The sequence below is a fragment of the Drosophila nasuta genome, chromosome 2R, assembly GCF_023558535.2.
Source record: "Drosophila nasuta strain 15112-1781.00 chromosome 2R, ASM2355853v1, whole genome shotgun sequence".
Classification (NCBI taxonomy): domain Eukaryota; kingdom Metazoa; phylum Arthropoda; class Insecta; order Diptera; family Drosophilidae; genus Drosophila; species Drosophila nasuta.
Genome location: NC_083456.1, coordinates 11,324,701 through 11,344,693, shown reverse-complemented (window position 1 = coordinate 11,344,693; position 19,993 = coordinate 11,324,701). Strand labels below are relative to the sequence as shown.

Sequence of the window (19,993 nt, the reverse complement as noted above, 5' to 3'; positions counted from 1 at the left end):
CACCTATTAAACAGAAATACTTATGTACTTTTATATAAACTACACGCAACACACACGTCGGAACGGAACTCCCAAAACTTGATAGTCCCTAGAACGTACGTTATAGCAGCCCCCAAAACTCCCCCAAATTAGTTTGTAAGTTGATAACGAATTATACTGGTTATATATGCGCATATTGTCTAAATATAATCGAGTAATAATAAACAACACAATTACAACTTGTGTGGCATCTAATCCAGTTGAAATAGCTTCAGCAAATCTTTGTTTGTAGTCAGCAGTCAACATATACATAAATATGTTTGTCTATTATTTGATGGATACAAATGTGGCATAGATATAATGCATGTTCATAAATATAGTATGTGGAGTATAAAGCATTGGTTATACAATAATAATTCTCTAGTAGTAGGCGCGTCGTGGATTATTCTGTAATTAGAGAAACATCACTTGGTATTTCTACTTTTTTATATTCTTTTGCTTGGCTTACCAATGGGTTGGGACGAAAGCGATAGGCTAACATCATGCGCTTACGATACGCATCGTACTCATTGTCGCAATTTTCTGGCTGAGCAGCGCTGCTGACTCCCAGACCCTGATTGCCATCTCTCTGTGGTGCTCTACAAAATTCACAAGTAGTTAGATCAAATTCTTAAACTCCCTATTGCTAGTAATTACTTATTGACTGGATCGACAATGCCAGCGCCGTCTTGACCCAGACCTTGACCCTCTTTCCAGCCCAGCTTTTGCAGCATTTGGAAGCCAATGTTATCCTCCTTAAGTTTGTACTCTTTGTAATCGCTCAAATCTGGTTGTCTATTGCTCTTCTTTGCCTCGTATTGTTCCATGAATTTCTTCAGCTCTTCGGGCGGCAAAAAGTCACCAATATGGTGCTTGCCCTCGCTCTGTTTAGTCAATGCATTCGCCCACAAATGGGTCGCCTCCATTTCGGCTGTGCGCAACTTGTGCTCCCAAGTGCCACCATCAATATCCTCATCCGAATCGTATTCATACTTGAATTTGCCACCGCGAGCTAAGCGATCAATCTCCTGACGCTTGCGCATCATGTCCTGATACAACAAATTGACCTTAAAGTGCTCTTCGCACTGCTTCCATTGATCCTCCGACAGCTGAGTGGAACCATAATTAAGGCGTGCATATTGTAGTAGAGCCGGATCGCTACGTGTTATGCTGCTCAGTATGGGTTTGTTCTGATTGCCAAAACTAGTGGGAGTACCTAGAGAGGAACGAACGAACGGTTGTGTAGCTGACCCAGGAACTAAGTTGCAAGTTGCCCTATGCTATGATGACATTTGCTTAAAGTGGCACCAAAAGTATTAGATTCATTCAGTGGAACTTAATTCAAATGCAAATTGAATGCTTTTCGTTTTGTATTTTTTTGGTTTTTTCTTTTTTCTAATCTTTATTTGCCACTTTTATCAATTGTCCTCCGAGCATGGCACATTACTCACTTGAGCTACTCGGTAGCTGCTCCTTCTCGCCCCAGCGACTTTTGCGCTCCCTCTTTCGTCGCTGTCGCTGCGTCTCTCTCTCGTCTCTGTCGTCCTGATCGAGCAGCTCATTGCCTTCACCATCAGCGGCCAAGGCAGCAGCCTCCTCTTCGCGCTCCCGTCGCTCTTCATCGCTCAGCTCATTGCGGCATTCGATGCGTCGCTTAATATTGTCACGATTGCGATCCATCATACCTCGCATATACTCGTCATCCGAATCGAAATCAGCACTCATTGCCGACTCCGGGTCGTATTTATCCGCTGCTGAATTGCTGTTATTGTCCTCCTGTTGTTGCTGCTGTTGAGGCAGCGGTTGCTGCTGCTGTTGTGATAGCTGCTGCTGCTGCTGTTGCTCCTTGTTTAGCTGCTGCTCGCGTTGTCGCTCTGCCCGCTGGCGTCCATAATCGAGGAGTTGTGTGCGATAGCTTCGATACTGTTTGCAGCTCTTATCATAAAGAAACCTATTTTAAAATTTCAAAATAAAAAGGTAAAACAACACAATGAAAAGTGCCCAATTGCAGAAAATATACAAAGACATTATATGAGTAACTGGTATTTTTTGGTTTTTGTTTTAAAGAATCCTTCGGCTTTTAATCCTCCTCCAAGTGTCTGGGTAAAGGCGACGTCAACTCACGGCCTACATACGATGTGTGATTTGGGTACAATGTGCGCAGGAGTCAGGTCTCGAGTATCATTTAACTATGCTCAAAGATAGATCGGACTCTCTAGATATTCAAGTCTCCATAGTTGTCGTTTGTCAGTGTGGTTTTATCAATTTGTTAATAATTAGAACAAAAGCTATTTGAGTATTCTATTCGTCTGGCAGTTAAAATTAAAAGTAATGCTCCAACTCGCAATTGAGTTGTAAATAAAAACTAAAGTAAACCTCATTTAGCTGTAATTGGAATAACATCCCCATTTGTAACTAATTTACGAACTCGTTTTAATCTAAATTAAATAGCCCTGCGCATGATAAAATGTGCAGCTGATTTACCACAAGGCCGGATGCAATTCGCTTCTATGCAAACGTATTTTATCTTCGTAATCTTCACCATTTTCGGCGACCAGTGCGATTAGGTTTTCTATGCACGTTGGCAATTGTATGCACGTTTCTGAAAAAACTACATAAATTGCTTTAAAATCGTGCACAACGATTTGTATAATAATAATAAATTTATAAATAGGAATGAAAGTTATTAGGATATTGTGTGAATGGTGTTAGGATTTTAAGGAAAGGGAGATTTAAAAACAGGATTTGGGTTTTAATGATTTGATTTGATGAGGAATATTTGTGGAAAAACAGAACAGAACACGAAAAACATTGATTGTGAAATTATTACACACCTTGTGGCGGTGTTGTCAGTTGTGGTTGTTGTTGTTGCGACTGTTGCTGCTGTGGCAGCTCCTCGGGTTGCGTGGGAGGCGGTGGAGGTGGCGGTGGATTTACCGTTACCAGCTCGGGCAGCAATCCCAACTGTTCGTTCGGTGTGACATTAGGTATTTGGATGGCCTCCAGATTAATCTGTGGCTTTGGTATTGCATTCAAATCGAATTCTTTTGGTTGCGGTATCGCATTCAATTGATGCATTGCCGCCGCCTCGGGCGGCAATTGTGTTGGTCCCAATTGCATATAGATGGGCGTTAAGTTTGCCAACGCAATAGGCAACTGTGGCGGTGGAGGCGGCGGCGGCGGTGGCACTGCAGCCGGATGCAGTAAGTGATGTGGATGATGATGATGACCGTGGAAGAAAGCCGGCATTGGCATTTGTGGTGGTCCCTGTGCCAGTAGTGTAGGATTAAACGCAAACGGCGGTGGTGGTGGCGGTGGGCCAGGCAAACTAAATGCCAGAGGATTGGGTGCTGTATTCGCGACAGTCATGCTGCCAGCCATGGAGGTGGCGATGACCGCAGCCGCTGCACTCGTTGCTATTGTGCTGACAACCTGCTCAATTGGCTGCTGTGGACTGTTGTTCTCGCCACTTGGCGAGTCAATGGCATTGTTTTCTTCACTGCTACAGGGAATAAATGTATGTGAGTCGAGATTTTTAAGTTGGTTGGCGTACATATGGAAATCGCTTACCTAGTAGGCACCACTATAATGGGTGGAGCTGGCTTGGGCTGTTCGTGTTTTTCCAGTATCTTTTTAAAGTTCTCCAGAAAGGAACCATCGTTACAAAACGTATTCTTCACCTTGGGCGGAGGCTGCTCGACATTGGGTTGTGGCAGCTGCTGCCGCTTAAGGCTAAATGTGATTTTACCCGTCTTTCCGGTGAAACTGTTTAATGTCTTAGGCGTTAAGTCGTCACCTGTTCTTCCCTTTCCAACTCCAACGCCCGTTTGATCGCCATTCTCCGTTTCCAGCGCATCGCCTGCTTCGTCCTCAGCAGTCCCAGCGCACTGTGGTGTTGTTAGCACCTCTTCTGGCTCTTTTTCGTGCTCCTCGTCGTGCTCATCCTGTTCGATAGCAGCAGCAGGCGTTGTCACTGGTAGCAGCGTTTCCATCGTTTTCATTTGAGCTGCCAAAGATTGGGCAGCGGCGACGGCTTTCGCCAGCTGCGCTGTCCTCTGTTTTTCGAGTATCTCTTGTCGCTTCTTGGCAATTATCTCCTCCTGTTTGCTCATTTGCGCAAAGCGATCAATGCGATGATTACGTTGCGCCATACCTTTGCTGTTTTCTGCTCCGAGTGCTTATATAAAACCTTACTGTCTGTCTCTTTAGATAGTTTTGTTCGCACGGCAAGTAAAAAGTTTTCGTATAAAAAGTTTCCAAGAATGGCCACTCTATGCAAAAAGCAGTGTGACCGCTGCTCGCAAAATACCAAATAATTCTATGTTCTCTGGCAACCAAAATACTAAAATCGCCTTAGCTTGTATGATTTTTATTAAATTTTTCGTTTTTGTAAACACATATAATTATAAGGGAAGCTATTTGGTTACTTGGTTGTTAATTTGGGGAACGCTTTTAAGTTTTTTATACTCCAAATATGTGTAATAAACTTTGTAAACAATGGATAGGATTATGTTATTCCGAAATACATTTCACATATAGTAGTTAAACATTTAGAAAAACACTTAATATTGGCAGTGTGTTAAATGATCGAAATAAATTTAAATTTTAAATTCTGAATTTTCGCTCAACATTCACTTAAAGTGAAATATTTTTGTAAATAGGTTACGTTTTACATGTATATTTAGATAATTGATAATAAGTGTATCTAAATGCGCCTAAAAATACAAACTGTTATTAATTCGATTATGTTTGTTTTACATAAAAATAGAGGAGAATAAATTAATTCGTAATATATGAATTGATTTCTTTAAATTTATCTAAGTAAATTTAGGTACTATTAATCCTTGCATCATATCAAAACTATTTCCGTCAGGTTGAACGGTCTCGATCGCTCCATTTGCTAGTCTCACTTTTAAGAACCCATAATCGTCAATTCCAACAACGGTGGCTTCTTTTTCTTGATCATTTTGAAGGCATATTTTAATGCTCTGTTCGCTTTAAAAGAAAGAAATAAACATTGTAAATCTGTTTTGGTTTAGTCAATTAAATTTACATACCTATGCAGCCAAAGTTCATAGTACAGTTCGTAAAACGATTTGAAATTGCCGTTTTGTACATCAGCCAAAAGTCTTTCAATTTCATTGAAGACCAAGGCAATAAACTGTTCGTACTTAAGCAATGGTAATTTCACTTCAGGCATTCGCACATTATAGTCCCTTATCATATCGTTTATGCAAACCGTTGGCTTTGAATTGTTTAGATTAATGCCACAGCCAATGTTCACTATTGCTAGCGAACCCAATAAAGTGGTATTGACGACAAGTCCGCCAATCTTGTTATTGCCATTTGCAATAATATCATTTGGCCATTTTAAGGCAATATCCAGCACCTGCAAAATAGCGGTAATGTTGGTATATTTTTGAGTCGTTACTTAATGGTTAAATAGGTAAGGTCACACTATTTGATTGCATGTGATTGGCAGACAAACAATCAGCTGATTAATTATTGATATGAAGGAAATGTATTAAATTGTGAAATTATAACAAACAAAAAAACAAATACATTTTTACAATTATTCTATTGTTGGTAATTAGTAATAAATTAAGTATAAGAAGGCAAAGTGATAATTTGGAGGGCTTGTACACTCGATAGCTGTGACATATACATATCGATAACTCCGACGATAATTTAGCAGCTCTACTACTTGGGTGTAGAGAAATTCCGTGCGTGCAGCAACAACACAACGAGCGAGCACCCGTTCTGTCTGCCCCCCAAAAAAAATAGAAAACCAAACGAAACGAAGAACTATAAAAATTATCGCGTTTTTTTTTCGGTTTAGCAAAGCGGAAGCTTGCAAGCTATTCGCATTTAAACTACAACTGTGTGTGTGTGCATATGTGTGTTTAAGCTGAAAGCAAAAAGTGCGACAGAATGTGTGGTGTCGAATGTGATGGAGGAGGAAATAACAAACGCTGATAATAAAAACGCGTCTGAAAAAAATCAATCAGTTTTTCTTTTTTCTTAATGCTGCTGTAAAAGGGGCGCGCGGGCGGGCGACACAACAAAAAATGAGCAGCAGCGCCGCCGCCGCCCAGCTGACTGCGTCGTCAGTCAGCAGCAGCAGCAGCAACAACAATTCAACAACGACGACGAGTGAAAGCAATCTTATCATCATACAGGATATGATTGAGCTGTCGGCCAACCATCTGGAAGGATTGCGCACGCAATGTTCGACAACAGCCACGCTCACACAACAGGAGATACGCTGCCTGGAGTCCAAGCTGGTGCGCTACTTCTCCGAGCTGCTGTTGACCAAAACACGGCTCAATGAACGTATACCCGCCAACGGTTTGCTGCCCCATCATCAGGCGACGGGCAGCAGTGAGTTGAGGCAATGGTTGCGTGTTGTGGGCTTGAGTCCCGAGTCGCTAGCGTCGTGTTTAAGTCGACTGACAACGCTGGAGGAGACCTTGCAGCTAAGCGACGAAGAACTGAAACAGCTGCTCGCCAATAATCCCAGTCATCAATTGGACGAGGAGATGCGTCGTCTAACCAAAGCGCTGCACAATCTACGCAAGTGCATGGAGACTATTGAGAGTTCCCCAAGTGGGAACGTGGACCCGGAGCAATGGCATTGGGACTCTTGGGATCGACCGCATGCGGCGCCAACGCATCACATGCATCATCGCGGCAGCATTGGCAACATTGGCCTGGGCGGTGCACTGAGCACATCATCGCCGCGTGCGCATCATCGACAGCATCCGCATAGCAATCTGAAGGCAGCCAAGGTGACGCAGCAGCAGCAACAACAGCAACAGCAGCTACTGACAGGTTCACAGTTGACCTTAACGCTGACGCCATCGCCACCCAACTCGCCCTTTACGCCGAGCCACGCCTCCGGCACCGCCTCTGCAAGTGGCACTCCGCAGCGCACACGCAGCTCTGCCACATCAGCTGGTGCAACAGCAGCGTCAACAACTGTGGGCACGCCACCGCCTGCAAAGAAACATCAAACGCTGCTGATGCAACACACCACAAGCAGCGCCTCGGACAGCAGCAGCATCGTGGGCGGCAGCAGCAGCGGCGCAGAGCAACCGCCACGTCCGCCACGCAATCGCCTGCCCACAGATCCCAGTCCCGATAGTCACAGTTCGACCAGCTCCACGGACATCTATGTGGACTCGGTGAACAGTAGCAGCAATGTGTTGCTGGTGCCACCGTCACCGGGTGTTGCTCACGTGGGCATGGGACACACGATCAAGCATCGTTTCAGCAAATGGTTTTGCTTCATGGCCACCTGCAAGTTGTGCCAGAAACAGATGCTGAGCCATGGTCTCAGGTGCATCGATTGCAAGTACATTTGCCACAAATCCTGCGCCCCTCATGTGCCGCCATCGTGCGGCTTGCCACCGGAATATGTGCACGAGTTTCGACAGACGCAGGTGGGCGGCCGTTGGGATGCAACGCAACTGGGTGTGGCTGGCAATAGCAAGGCGTCGCCGGTGCTGAGGAAGAACACACTGGGCAAGCCACAACAGTTGCAGCAACATCAGTTGCAACAGCACGGCGACAGTAGCTCGCCCAGCTCCAGTTGCACAAGCTCCACACCTAGCAGTCCAGCACTGTTCCAGCAACAACAGCAGCAGCAGCATCAACAGTTGCTGGTGTCGACGCCAACTGGCTGCCATCCGAAGCCATTGCCAGCACTGCCAACACAGCAGCAACATCCACAACAACAACAGCAGCCGCATAGTCAATTCAACTTCCCCAACGTGACCATCACGAGCAGCAATGCGTGCAACAGCAACGCGAGCAATGCTTCACAAACGCTTATCTCCAATGAGACGACAGCGGTGGGTGTTGTTGTTGCAAGCGAATCACTGACCAATGGCAACAACAATACTAACAGCGCTCACAATGCGAACAGCAACAGCAGCAACCACAGTGGTAGCAACAGCAGCAACAGTCACAGTCACGGTCACGGCAACAGCAATAACAACAGTAACAGCAACAGCAACAGTTGCAGCAACAACAGCAGCAGCTCGAACAACGGACACATTCATTCACTAACCGGCAGCCAAGTGTCCACACACTCCACAGTCTCGCAGGTGTCGAATGTGAGCAGCAGCGGCAGTGCCACCTACACGGGCAGCTTGGTCAACAGCGGCAGCTTCTTTCCACGCAAACTAAGCAATGCGGGCGTGGACAAGCGGATTCCCTTCACCAGCGAATACAGCGACACCCACAAGTCCAACGATAGCGACAAGACGGTGTCGTTGTCGGGAAGCGCTAGCACTGATTCGGATCGTACGCCAGTGCGTCTAGATTCCACCGAGGATGGCGATTCGGGACAGTGGCGACAGAATTCGATATCGCTCAAGGAATGGGACATACCCTATGGGGATCTGCATTTACTCGAACGCATTGGCCAAGGGCGCTTTGGCACCGTGCATCGTGCGCTTTGGCACGGCGATGTGGCCGTCAAGCTGCTCAATGAAGACTATCTGCAGGATGAGCATATGTTGGACTCGTTTCGCAATGAGGTGACCAATTTCAAGAAGACTCGCCACGAGAATCTGGTGCTTTTTATGGGCGCCTGCATGAATCCGCCGCATCTGGCCATTGTCACGTCGCTGTGCAAGGGCAACACACTCTACACGTACATACATCAGAGACGGGAAAAGTTTGCCATGAATCGCACCCTGTTGATTGCCCAGCAGATTGCCCAGGGAATGGGCTATTTGCATGCGCGTGACATCATACATAAGGACTTGCGCACGAAGAACATCTTCATTGAGAACGGCAAGGTGATCATCACGGATTTTGGACTGTTTAGCTCGACAAAGCTGCTGTACTGTGATATGGGATTGGGTGTGCCCCAGAACTGGTTGTGCTACCTGGCGCCAGAATTGATACGCGCTCTGCAGCCGTCCAAGCCGCGTGGCGAGTGCCTGGAGTTCACCTGCTATTCGGATGTCTTCTCGTTTGGCACCGTTTGGTATGAGCTCATTTGCGGCGAGTTCACGTTCAAGGATCAGCCGGCGGAATCGGTGATTTGGCAGGTGGGACGCGGCATGAAGCAATCTCTGGCCAATCTGCAGTCGGGGCGAGATGTCAAGGATCTGCTGATGCTGTGCTGGGCATACGACAAGGAGCAGCGACCGGATTTTGCACGTCTACTCTCTCAATGCTTGAGCATTTGCCAAAGAAACGTTTGGCGCGCAGTCCATCGCATCCCGTCAATCTCTCGCGTTCTGCAGAGTCTGTCTTCTAAGCACACTCACACTCACATAAACAAAAACACACAGGCACAGTTTCTAATTAGCACAATTCCATGTTCTATGTAAATGTAAGCTGCACTTACACACACACACACACACAGAGGCAAAACTCATCATGTAAACGGTGTGCGTGCAAAATGTCAAATGTGAAGTAAGAAAGCGACGCAGAGCAAAGCTCACCCCCATCCCCATTTCACCCCCCACTATGTATGTAGCATGTACGCAACTCGACGACTCTCAAAGCAAAGTTCAAATGTGCAAAAACGAAAACAAAGCGATTACTGTAAATATAATACGAATATATCCAAAATTCTAGCAATTTACAAATGCATTGTAAAAAAAAAGAAATATGTATATTTAATTTTAATTTTTAAAATTACATATGTATGCAAATCAAATGTTAAATTAAACACAAAGCATAATGAAAAGACAACGTTGAAATATGTATGTATGTTTAAAGAGAACAAAAAGAAAACTTGAGAAAATGCATAATATATACATAGACAGACGGACAGACAGACAGACAAACAGAGAAAAATACATAAATGAAAAGCAAGCACTGTGGCAAATCTAAATGTAAACGTAAATCAGGTGAGCAATTTTAAAATTGTTAATTATGTGTAAGCAAAGCTCTATATATCTAAATATAAACAAATATATATATATAGTATATCGTATACATATATGCATATGTATACAGGTGTATATTAAATTGTGTATTGTAAATTATAAGTATATATTAGTAAACGAGTTGATGCAAAAAATAAACAAAACAAAAAAAATATATATACATATATACTATACGAACAATTGTCAAAATAAAAACTATCACTAAACATAGCTGCTATTCCATGCAATCTTTTTTATTGGCCGTCAAAATTAATGCAATTTCTGCAATTTGAAATTTGCTTTCCATATTCATAGCCTTCTAGTGCTGTTTCTCCTATCACTCCAAATCCTTTTACTATCGATTTACACTACTATCGCTTCGCATTCGACTACTATCGATTCAGACACTACTTCTTCTACTGCAACCACTACTGAATCATAAATACAATGACTTGAAATACTAAAACATAAAAATACTCTTATACGCAACAAAATATGCATTAACTTCTTATGAAATAATTTGTTTTAAATAACACACCGGATTTCAAAATGTGTTTTACAAAACTACAACTGGTATACAAACTGTGTATATCAATGTTGAAATATTTATGAGTGTTATGAAGACTACAAAAGATCTTATGATAAATGTGTAGAAACATCATTGCAAATATTCTGTTGAATTTTTTTGGGTACACTGAGGATAGTCACCTAAATGTTAAGTAGACCACAAAAGATCTTATGATACAGAAATGTGTAGAGCCATTATTGCAAGTGTGCTTTAAAGTTTTCTGGATACAAAATGGGATAGGTTTAGCACTTACCTTATATTGTGGATGGCTTCGTAGAGTGTTCACAATAGCGGCTCCAATAATGTGTTGTATCAAAGGCAGGCGGCTCCCCAATGGCGAATCTGTAGCAATGTGCAGTTGTGTGGAGAACATGGCACAACCCAAAGGACTAAGCCACTAAATGCGAAAGAAAATCAAATTTATTATTAAACAACTCATTTAACGAATCTTTAAGATAGTTACCTGATTGTTGCTGCGACCCACGCCTGCAGTCTGCTGCAGTGGCAGCACAGCGATGCCATGCACCAACTCCAGATCGTTGATCACATACATCGAGCTGCTGACAACGGGCGCATAGATGACCAGGCGTCCAATATGCTCAGTTTTCAAGTTCTGCAGAAATCCAGGAACGGAATCATAATTATTTTTAGTTTTTAAAAATATTAATGCAAAATTATTGAACATATTTCGGAAATTAATAGAAATTATATTAAATGTAAATTTATATTTTTATCATTTGGAAATGGAAATTATTTATAGCAATATTTTTTAAATTTTTATTTAAATATAAAATACTCATATTCGGTTAAATTATTTTTAATTTGTAAAACAAAAAAATTTTTTTTTCAATTTTTAAAATAGTTTCTAAATTTTTGTTGTGTAAGCTTGTAATTTAAATACAATTGGACAAACCGAATTTATTTATTGATTATTTCAAAAATTCAAAATTTGTAATATTTGTGGAGTTTAAGTTTGTTAAATTTAACTAAATTTTAATTTTCAATTTGTTAAGAACTTTAAACAATTCATTTTTGTAAACTGATATATAATTCTTATGATCTCTCTCAATAAAATATGAAAATAATAATAATAGAACAAAATAATATTCCAGCACTTACATCAAAATAGTCCACTGTGGAGAAATCATCTGGACAGGAATGTATCAGTATAGGCAAGACGTTGGTATTTGCCGCTGGCGCCGTATCATCCTTGCCACAAAACTTCATGGTCAGCTTGGGCGTGACGATAACGTTTTCAGTGCCGCTGCAACGTGGACGCAGCTTCTCCAATAGCTCAAATTTTGACTGCATTATAAACAATGATTAAGACTGATGGGGTAAAATATTTTTGGATATTTACCTCATGACGTCCCAAAAAATAAGCCTGTTTAAAGATGACTCCAGCAGCAGTGGGATCTGCGGATTCAGCACCTCGAACCTGGACGCCCAAATACTTGCGCAATAGATCCGTAAAGATCTCGAGACGTGTGCTCTCGTTCTGCTTGAGGATGGCGAATTTTACTTCATCAAACTCAAACTCACTGGGATTCGTCTCCAGATGAACCTGCATCAAGTTTAAGAGTTTTAAATGCAATTCTTTTGGGGAATGTTAAAGAAATTACCTGGGAGAAGACAGCTTTGCCGCCGCTATGCAGACTGTTGGCCAGCATCAGGCTGGGCGTATTCCAGGTCTCTTCAGTGCCCAGCACTTTGACATCCAGCTTGTGCGTCTGGCCGCTGAGATCCTTTAGTTCCATGGACCTTGGACATACTAGAGCTCTAAGCGGCGTTCGTTTCGTATTTTGGTTTTGTTTTTTTTTGTTTGGTTTTTTATTTTTTAGTTTTGGTTTGGTTTTTGTTAGTTTTTGTTAATGGCAAATAGGATAATAATAGTAGAGGGCGCACACATACAAGCACATACACACAGACAGCGAAGAGAGCGAGAGATAAACACAGTGGACAGCACACAAGGATAAACAGAATAATAAAATAAAGCAAGCCGGATTTAAATCAATTAAAAGAGTTACATTTAAATTTCAATAGAGAATTGAGTGCGTTGTACCGATACAAAGTAGTTAAGAGTATTTTTGTGAAGAAGTACCACACATAGAAACATGATATATCAGATTGTGAATTCGATTAGAAAAACCAAAAACAAATTGAGAAAAACGCCAATTTGAGCATGAAACGTTTGAGAAACACAAAAGAGATTGGAATTAGTAAGAAAATGGTTGAGAGTACCTTAGGTAAAGTATTCGAAAAACACAATATTCAACTACATAAAAGAGTATTTACAACTGGTTTCTTCTTTCGTTTGTTCTTTATACCTATTTGAATGTAAAAAACTTTGAATTGAATTGATTAGGTGCGCCTGCAAGTATGCAGCAAAAATAAAACGCATCTTGCCTAGGCGAATATAACATGCATTGGAATCAATGAAGTATCAAGTATAAAGTCGTGGTGGATTAGATAATTAGCTGTATTATACTCGGATGTTGTGGTGGGCATGTTAACTTTCATTTCAAAACAATTCCAAAACGGGGAATCACTTCGAAATCTATGGAGAATGTCTGTGAAATACCAACACACAACTTACGGTTTACGCGAATGACTTGGACCCGCTGACTCCTCGCTGTCGGTGGAGAAGTTCTTCTTGACCGGAGAGGGTTGATAGCAAAAGATGTGATGCATCATCTTGACACGCTGCCACTTGTCGTAGGAAAACTGAACTAACTCGTGTTCTCGTACCTGCAATTAGCCAACAATTAGCAGGTACTCAATTACGACCAATGTCTAATCAAACTCACCTCTGCTGTACGATAGTTGGGCAAGATGAAGTGCAAGATGTCCGAGCAGAGACTCAACACGCGACCGCCTTGCAGAAAGTAATCGACCAAAACCTGACCAATGCCAGGAGCTACTGAGCCGCAGACAACGAGTAAAGCTGTCTGCTCAATCCAATATTTCTGCGCCGCCTGCTGTGGCGTCAATGCATAAATCGTGTACACATCGCGCTCTAGCAGCTGACGCAGTGTCGCAATCGCCGATTCTCGAGCACTGGCACTGTCCGAATAGACGAGCACATTGAGTGGCTTGCTTTCGCCTAGACTATCCTTATTCCGACGCAACACAGGACGTGATCGGGAGGCAGTGGCAGCAACTCCACTTGTCGGAGTAGTTGGTGGTGAATTGGGTTTGACGGCCACAAAACTTTTGCTCGGTGTCGATGTCTTTGATGGTGGCGTGGATGATGTAATTTTAACTGCTGCCTTTGGGCTATCCTGCACATCGATGGGTTGCTGGCGTTGCGTCACCTTGCTGGCTGCAATCTTCTCCAGTTCACTAGGCTTATTCAACGGACTCTGGACAGGTGAAGGCTGCTTCATCGGCGTAGTCAACGCCTTGGCTGGTGATGTCGCCTTTGTGGTTGGCTCCACCACAGCCACCGCTTTGACTGGCGTTGTTCCACTCACAAGTGGCGGTTCAACCTGACGTTGTGGCGTCAACTCCTGCTTGGGCAGACCCGTCTTGCCTTCGGTGCGATTCTTTTGCAGCTCAAACTCGGTGGCCTGATGAGCCAGCACACTAAGCGCACGCAGATCTTTCAAATGCTTCTGCCAGCTTTCGGCATTCATGTCAATCGATGTTCTCGATTGACGCTTCACATGATTGGTCAGCAGTTCAATTGGTTGCGGTTGTCCTTCACGCTGAACAGCTACAACACCGCAGCAAAAACATTTAAAAAAAATAATCAATGTTAGTTCCAGTTTAACATAATTGAGACAACTAATCAGCTACGGGGCTTACACTCAATCCGCATCAGTGGCAAGTTATCATTTATGCATAAATTGTTTTGTAAAAATGTCATTATCAATAGTTTGGTGAAATGCTCAACATCCGTTTCGATGAGCACCGCCAGGTGGGAGTCAATTTTCCATGCTATTAGCTTACCGTAATCTTCCAGCTGTAAAGAGAGAAAAATATATTCGATTAAATGGAAATCAATTTGATCATAGAGGGTTAACTTCGATGCACTCATTCGAGGCTTATCAGTCTGTAAATTCGAAAATGCCATTACTAATTCTGATAAGAAATGCAACTACATAAAGGTAGTAGTGGATGATAACTTTTAGTCTTTTTCATTCGATCAACTGTAAACAATGCCCGTTGAAATAACCGCGCACTTCCAAGATATACAACTAAACAATTTGGTTAGAAAAATATAAAATAAAAATATAAATAATTCATCAATTGTGATATATTCACAGATTGGTAGAGGTTCCTATGGAGATGTCTACGAAGCGAAATGGCAAACTCAAGGCCGGGAAAAATGTATTGCGGTGAAGATAATTCGAAACAATAGTCAAGTATCAGAGTCCGAGAAAAAGAAATGCAAAGATGATCTCCGCAGGGAAATTCGCAATCTACAAAAGTTCTACCATACGAATATTGTACAATTATATGGAGTATCTAAGGATGGGAACAACAGAATTTGTCTCCTTCTGGAGCATGCAGACTGCGGATCACTTCACTATTTTTTACATGTTACAAAAAAGAAAAAAGTCACTGTGGTTCACAAGCTAAATTGGATGGTCCAATGTGCCAGGGTAAATAATTTATTTTATTGAATTTGTATTACTGAAATAATTCGTATAACGTTCATTCCAGGCTTTGGAGTACTTGCATAAAAATAAAACATTTCATCGTGATCTCAAGCCGCAAAACATGTTGCTTTACCACAATTATTGTACATTAAAGCTATGTGATTTCGGGACAGTGAAACAAATCAGAACCAACAATACAACCGGAACTGGTACTTATGGTTATATGGCTCCAGAAGTTGCAGTAAGTGCTTTATTCTAGATAAGATTATGATTTAGTACACAATTTATTTTCAAAGGATGCAAGCAGCAAATACACCGAAATATGTGATGTTTTTAGCTATGGCATTGTTTTCTGGGAAGTAATGTCGAGGAAAAAACCGTTCTATGATTCTGAAATTAAGGATCCAATATCCATTCAGAAAAACCTTCTCCAAGGTAAAACAAAAAATTACTTATGTGCAGTATTACTTATTTTTTCATCGCTCTAGGTAAACGTCCCAATATACAAGATATGAAGTTAAATAAAGATTTCAATTACCTAATTAAATTAATTGAATTGTGCTGGAACACTAAAGCCGATATGCGACCATCTATGCGAAGTATCGCCAATGGCTTAACCAACGTTTTAATTTAATTTTGTGTTGATTAAATCGTGTTGTGTTCTATGAATAAAGTTAAACATCTATACACTCGCGTTGCTTATCAATTCAAATGTTATCAAACTGCAATTCATTTAATGCATTGTGCTTTATAGCTTACACTTCCGTTAAACGCGGAACTAGTTTAACTAGTTAATGATTAACGATTACAGTGAAAACTCTACTAGCCTGACATTCACAATCGGGCGAATTTAGTACGGTTCAAAGATTACTTAATTTTTTTATTATCTATTTCACCACAGCCCTTATTGCTTATAATAGTATTATTTTGTAGTTAAACTAATTTCAATTATAATTAAAAATTAGTTTTAATAAATGTATAATAAATTAATTTCCTATAACACCATTGTTTTCTGTATCTAATATTTTTCTATTATGGATTCATACTTTAACGACCATGTCAGCGAGAAAAACTATCCGTTACGAATTTTCTTTAAAAGTGCGAGGACATAGTTTGGTTATTCATTGAAATAACAAGAACAATTTGTAATTTGATTACTGATTATCTATTTTTGTTTCAATTAAACATATTTCATTTTACAACGGCTTACGTTTCAGAGAAACGTGAACCCGACACAATAAACATTACGTTTTAGCAATCCCGCCATTATCACTTGAAATTTTCATTGTGAATGACAAAGTTTTTATTGTCGGACTTAAAATTATCGGAACAACTTGGGATAGAAATGGTTGATGCCAGATGATGGCAGGCGTGACCACTCAAACCAGCTGACAGTGTGGTCGCGATCGATTTTTATCGATAGTGACAAAGTTAGTATTTGTGGGTGTGACCTTGTCACTGATCTAGCTTTTTCCCTCGTGTTGGTCACTCTGGCAGAGGGACTGCTTGTTTTATATGTTCTACATTCTTTGTGAGCTCATAAGTGTACACTGGACGCTCACAATGGCCAATGTAAAAACCCATAAGAAAAACAGTCGGTTCGAATTGTAAAAAAACTGAGTGCAGTGGAAAAAGACTATTGTTCAATAAAAGTAAAAGTGCGTAAAAAGTGAATTCTAAATTAAAAGTGACAGAATCGAAATAGCACGGACCACTTATTTTGAAAAGATAAGAGAGGGAAACACTGAATGAATCAATAATAAACCAAGTTGCACTCATTCGAATACAATTATGGAGATAAGCTATGATGAAATAACTGATATGAAGCTGGTAAGAGTAAATAGGCATTGCAAATAAATTAATTACTTAATGTTATTCAATTTTACACAATAGATTGATTTTGGTAGCTATGGCGATGTGTACAAGGCAATTTGGAAACCTAAAAGTCTAGAAATTGCTGTGAAAAAAATAAGAATCGTTTCAGAGAAGGAGAAGGAAGATTCCCCAAGAGAAATCCAAAATCTGAAAAAATTGGAACATACAAATATTGTCAAATTATACGGCGTCTCTAAAGATCCTGAAAATAAAATATGCATAGTTTTGGAGTATGCAGAATGTGGATCGCTGTATAAGTATTTGCATATTACTCAAAACCACATTCCCAATGACCTTAAGATAGATTGGATGCTTCAATGCGCCGAGGTGAGTTTTTTTTTACCTTCATGCCGGCGATTACTTTAGTTTCGTACTCTTTATAGGCAATGGAGTATTTGCATAGTAAAGAAAAATTCCATAGGGATCTTAAGACAAAAAACCTGTTGCTTTTCGACCAATATCGTACATTGAAAATATGTGACTTTGGCACAGTGAAAGAAATCACAACAACTAATACAAATAACACTGGAACACCTGGTTATATGGCACCTGAAGTTGGCGTAAGTTTTCAATATATGATCAAAATTATTATTCAGTTGATATATATTATTCCAGGAACGGAAGAGATATACGCAAATGTGCGATGTTTATAGCTTTGGTATAGTTTTCTGGGAAGTACTGGCAAGAAAGAAGCCCTTTTACGAAGGTAATCAAAATTTAAAAATATATAGAAATTCTGTATTAATAGTATATTCCAGCAGGTGAACGTCCGGAGATGAGCGATATAGAGGAACATGAGGACACGAACAACTTAAAACCAATAATTAAAATGTGCTGGCAACAAGAGCCTGAGGATCGTCTGACTATGAAGAGAGTGATTTATCTTATACAAAATTACAAAAAAAACAGGTTATATCAGTAAAAGTTGAGACAACTTCTATCTTTCTAATCATTTTTTGATAGCTATAGGTATTAAAAAAAAACTTATTGTTATATAAATACATATCAATTTCTGGATTGTATTTTTGAAAAGAGTGCAATATGTCGAATTAGAGGGAGTAAAATAAAAGCTCCTCACAAATAATTTTAATTGCCACTGAATCTATATACCCTTTAAGTCTAAATAAACCGGTAAACACACGCGGAAGCGCTGATAAATCGCTACTTAGACAAAACCTGTGTTGACCCGACTGAACCCAAATTATTTCATTCCACGAATTCAACAGAAATCACGCCAAAGTTGGCAAACCCAAAAAACATTGATCGACTTACCCGAACCGCTTTGGTGTTTGTAGTTTGTGGATTGCCGGCATCCCGCTGCACTTCGATCTGCGATTCAACGAGGAGATGCAAATGCTGCGACTTATCGGGCGATAGTGTGATGCGGGGCAACGGCTGTTGCTGCTGTTGAGCCTCTGTAGGCGTGGTAGTTGGCGTTGCGGTGTCCGAGGCGTGGGCAAAGGGCAGCAGACTGGGCGCGTTGGGGAAGCTAATCCATGGCGTAATTTGCACCGCTTGCAAGGGACGCAGACAGCAACCGCGTTGGTTGCCATGCAACCACAATATATCCGTGACCTTGGCCGCATTACGATTACCGCATAGTTCCGAGCTGGCAAATGTTGGATCTGCACACATACACAAAGTATTATTTGTTGCTTCAATAAAATGTACATTTATGTTCATTTGTGTGTATCCTACTCACCGAAGCCATCGTCGTTGCCAGTTTGAAGCGTGTAGAACGCAATGCTCGATGATTGCGCCAACTGCTCTGCAATTTTGTTGCATGCTCTTTGGATTCGCCAGGACTGCACCAAAGTGGCGCTCACGTAATATAGTGTCAACATATTTGCAACTTAAAAACAACAATAAGCGGCAACACGGCAGTTTTAATTTGCTATTATTGTTGTTGTGGCCATTACACACACGCACATGAGAGACAAGATATGCACTGAAAATACGCACGACAAGTTCTCGGGCACTATATAAAATCAATTTGCCGTGTCGTAATTTTTGTGTGTTGTGCAAAATTGAATTTGCATTTATCACTGCTGGAGCGCTTGCTTCCTTGCCAACCAACCAACAACTGTTTGACACACTTTTCTCATTTCGCTATGTCATGACATTTATTGTTGATTACTTTTACACGCACATTCGACGAGACGACGCGACGCTTCGCTTTGCTCCCCGTGTAAAAGCTTATCAACTGTAGAAGAGGGTGTTTTGATAAGAATGCAAGTCATTCACAGTGATACGTAATAAAAACAGCTGTTAGGTTAGCGTTGGCCAAGAGCTTACACACCACTTTGTTTACAACATTGTTGTTGCTTGTAGAACATACGGAAACTCAGCCGGCGAGCTTTTAAAAAATTGAGATGTTTTTAAAATTACTTTTGGGGTATTATTTTAACGAATATATATAAATTTTCTAGCAACAGCCACTTGTAATTTGCAAAAAAAAATTCGATACTTGTATGTTCTCCATCAAAAAAATTGTCATTCACAGCGAAAGTTATCATAATAATGGCGGGTGCTCAAAAGCACATTATCAATATAATTAATAAAATAAAAACATTTTCAAAATCTTGCTATTGGATTACAATTAAAAAAATAATACAAATATCTTATGAAGATTACAATAATTATGCTGTGTGCTTTTTTAAGCTTAAAGGTAAAAATACCAAAAAATACTAGCAGCTATCGTCATGCTATCGATTCAGTTTGAGCATCTACAGCTCTCAAAAGCTAAACTGTACACTAACGTTTTCAAATCTAATAAATTTTGAATGTTGCCTTTGATGAGTAAATATGTTTTCAATTAAACGCTTAAGCTTAGGGATTTCATTTTGGTAGCTTAGCTGTAGTAGTGTTTATTTGTAAGCAGTTATTAGCTCAGCCATGGGAATTTATTGAAATATTCGTTTGCAACAATAGAAAACAAGTTTTGCTAAGCTTAAGCAACCAGCAATTCATATTGCCTCTCTCTTTCTCTCTTACACTCATTAGGCACGGTTGATGTCTCGTTTCGAATGCCGTCATTC

The 19,993-nt window shown here is 40.8% G+C and overlaps 5 protein-coding genes across 13 annotated transcripts; 3 read left to right on the top strand and 2 right to left on the bottom strand.

The window, feature by feature from the left end:
* Positions 1-301: 301 nt before the first annotated feature.
* LOC132786806 (SURP and G-patch domain-containing protein 1) lies at positions 302-4,297 on the bottom strand. 6 transcript variants are annotated; one of them, XM_060793466.1, is made up of 7 exons: positions 3,589-4,286; positions 2,853-3,517; positions 2,503-2,620; positions 1,470-1,969; positions 676-1,234; positions 488-617; positions 302-426 (listed from the first exon to the last, which is right to left on the bottom strand). In XM_060793466.1, the coding sequence occupies exons 1-7, from the start codon at positions 4,167-4,169 to the stop codon at positions 400-402; spliced, it is 2,580 nt and encodes an 859-aa protein (XP_060649449.1). In that variant the 5' UTR covers positions 4,170-4,286; the 3' UTR covers positions 302-399. The 6 variants fall into 6 exon arrangements, with proteins under 6 accessions (XP_060649449.1, XP_060649447.1, XP_060649448.1 ...); XM_060793464.1 differs by having other exon boundaries at positions 2,503-2,629; positions 3,589-4,285; XM_060793465.1 differs by having other exon boundaries at positions 2,853-3,520; positions 3,589-4,284.
* Positions 4,298-4,372: 75 nt separating this feature from the next.
* On the bottom strand, positions 4,373-19,154 carry LOC132786805 (biotin--protein ligase). 2 transcript variants are annotated; one of them, XM_060793460.1, is made up of 12 exons: positions 18,658-19,154; positions 18,228-18,580; positions 14,284-14,440; positions 13,284-14,191; positions 13,073-13,224; positions 12,099-12,255; positions 11,837-12,040; positions 11,596-11,781; positions 10,940-11,089; positions 10,730-10,873; positions 5,076-5,407; positions 4,373-5,013 (listed from the first exon to the last, which is right to left on the bottom strand). In XM_060793460.1, exons 1-12 carry the CDS (start codon positions 18,797-18,799, stop codon positions 4,836-4,838), a joined length of 3,063 nt encoding a protein of 1,020 aa, XP_060649443.1. In that variant the 5' UTR covers positions 18,800-19,154; the 3' UTR covers positions 4,373-4,835. The 2 variants fall into 2 exon arrangements, with proteins under 2 accessions (XP_060649443.1, XP_060649444.1); XM_060793461.1 differs by having other exon boundaries at positions 12,099-12,237; positions 18,658-19,153.
* Positions 5,747-10,083, top strand: LOC132786804 (kinase suppressor of Ras 2). Its single transcript, XM_060793459.1, is given in 2 exon segments — positions 5,747-9,197; positions 9,200-10,083. Coding segments are annotated over 2 exon segments (3,204 nt in total). The 5' UTR covers positions 5,747-6,086; the 3' UTR covers positions 9,293-10,083.
* Positions 12,708-15,973, top strand: LOC132786807 (putative mitogen-activated protein kinase kinase kinase 7-like). 2 transcript variants are annotated; one of them, XM_060793470.1, is made up of 5 exons: positions 12,708-12,722; positions 14,745-15,083; positions 15,145-15,321; positions 15,377-15,515; positions 15,569-15,973. In XM_060793470.1, exons 2-5 carry the CDS (start codon positions 15,066-15,068, stop codon positions 15,712-15,714), a joined length of 480 nt encoding a protein of 159 aa, XP_060649453.1. In that variant the 5' UTR covers positions 12,708-12,722; positions 14,745-15,065; the 3' UTR covers positions 15,715-15,973. The 2 variants fall into 2 exon arrangements, with proteins under 2 accessions (XP_060649453.1, XP_060649452.1); XM_060793469.1 differs by lacking the exon at positions 12,708-12,722 and adding an exon at positions 14,605-14,687.
* Positions 16,572-18,039, top strand: LOC132786808 (mitogen-activated protein kinase kinase kinase 7-like). 2 transcript variants are annotated; one of them, XM_060793471.1, is made up of 5 exons: positions 16,572-16,910; positions 16,974-17,282; positions 17,339-17,515; positions 17,571-17,661; positions 17,714-18,039. In XM_060793471.1, the coding sequence occupies exons 1-5, from the start codon at positions 16,872-16,874 to the stop codon at positions 17,875-17,877; spliced, it is 780 nt and encodes a 259-aa protein (XP_060649454.1). In that variant the 5' UTR covers positions 16,572-16,871; the 3' UTR covers positions 17,878-18,039. The 2 variants fall into 2 exon arrangements, with proteins under 2 accessions (XP_060649454.1, XP_060649455.1); XM_060793472.1 differs by having other exon boundaries at positions 16,579-16,910; positions 17,717-18,039.
* Positions 19,155-19,993: the final 839 nt, after the last annotated feature.

What these genes read in the sequence shown, in the direction of transcription:
- LOC132786806 (XM_060793463.1), bottom strand. Translation starts at nt 4,169, where the DNA reads ATGGCGCAACGTAATCATCGCATTGATCGCTTTGCGCAAATGAGCAAA. An exon ending in ATTGTCGATCCAGTCAATAA is followed by an intron (nt 618 to 675) that starts GTAATTACTAGC and finishes TGAATTTTGTAG; the next exon opens with AGCACCACAGAGAGATGGCA. An exon ending in GCTTTCGTCCCAACCCATTG is followed by an intron (nt 427 to 487) that starts GTAAGCCAAGCA and finishes CTCTAATTACAG; the next exon opens with AATAATCCACGACGCGCCTA.
- LOC132786807 (XM_060793469.1), top strand. Translation starts at nt 14,637, where the DNA reads ATGCCCGTTGAAATAACCGCGCACTTCCAAGATATACAACTAAACAAT. An exon ending in ATATACAACTAAACAATTTG is followed by an intron (nt 14,688 to 14,744) that starts GTTAGAAAAATA and finishes ATATATTCACAG; the next exon opens with ATTGGTAGAGGTTCCTATGG. An exon ending in GGATGGTCCAATGTGCCAGG is followed by an intron (nt 15,084 to 15,144) that starts GTAAATAATTTA and finishes CGTTCATTCCAG; the next exon opens with GCTTTGGAGTACTTGCATAA.
- LOC132786808 (XM_060793471.1), top strand. Translation starts at nt 16,872, where the DNA reads ATGGAGATAAGCTATGATGAAATAACTGATATGAAGCTG. An exon ending in GGATGCTTCAATGCGCCGAG is followed by an intron (nt 17,283 to 17,338) that starts GTGAGTTTTTTT and finishes TACTCTTTATAG; the next exon opens with GCAATGGAGTATTTGCATAG. An exon ending in ATATGGCACCTGAAGTTGGC is followed by an intron (nt 17,516 to 17,570) that starts GTAAGTTTTCAA and finishes ATATTATTCCAG; the next exon opens with GAACGGAAGAGATATACGCA.
- LOC132786805 (XM_060793460.1), bottom strand. Translation starts at nt 18,799, where the DNA reads ATGTTGACACTATATTACGTGAGCGCCACTTTGGTGCAGTCCTGGCGA. An exon ending in ATTTTTTGGGACGTCATGAG is followed by an intron (nt 11,782 to 11,836) that starts GTAAATATCCAA and finishes TTTATAATGCAG; the next exon opens with TCAAAATTTGAGCTATTGGA. An exon ending in CCACAGTGGACTATTTTGAT is followed by an intron (nt 11,090 to 11,595) that starts GTAAGTGCTGGA and finishes GGATTTCTGCAG; the next exon opens with AACTTGAAAACTGAGCATAT.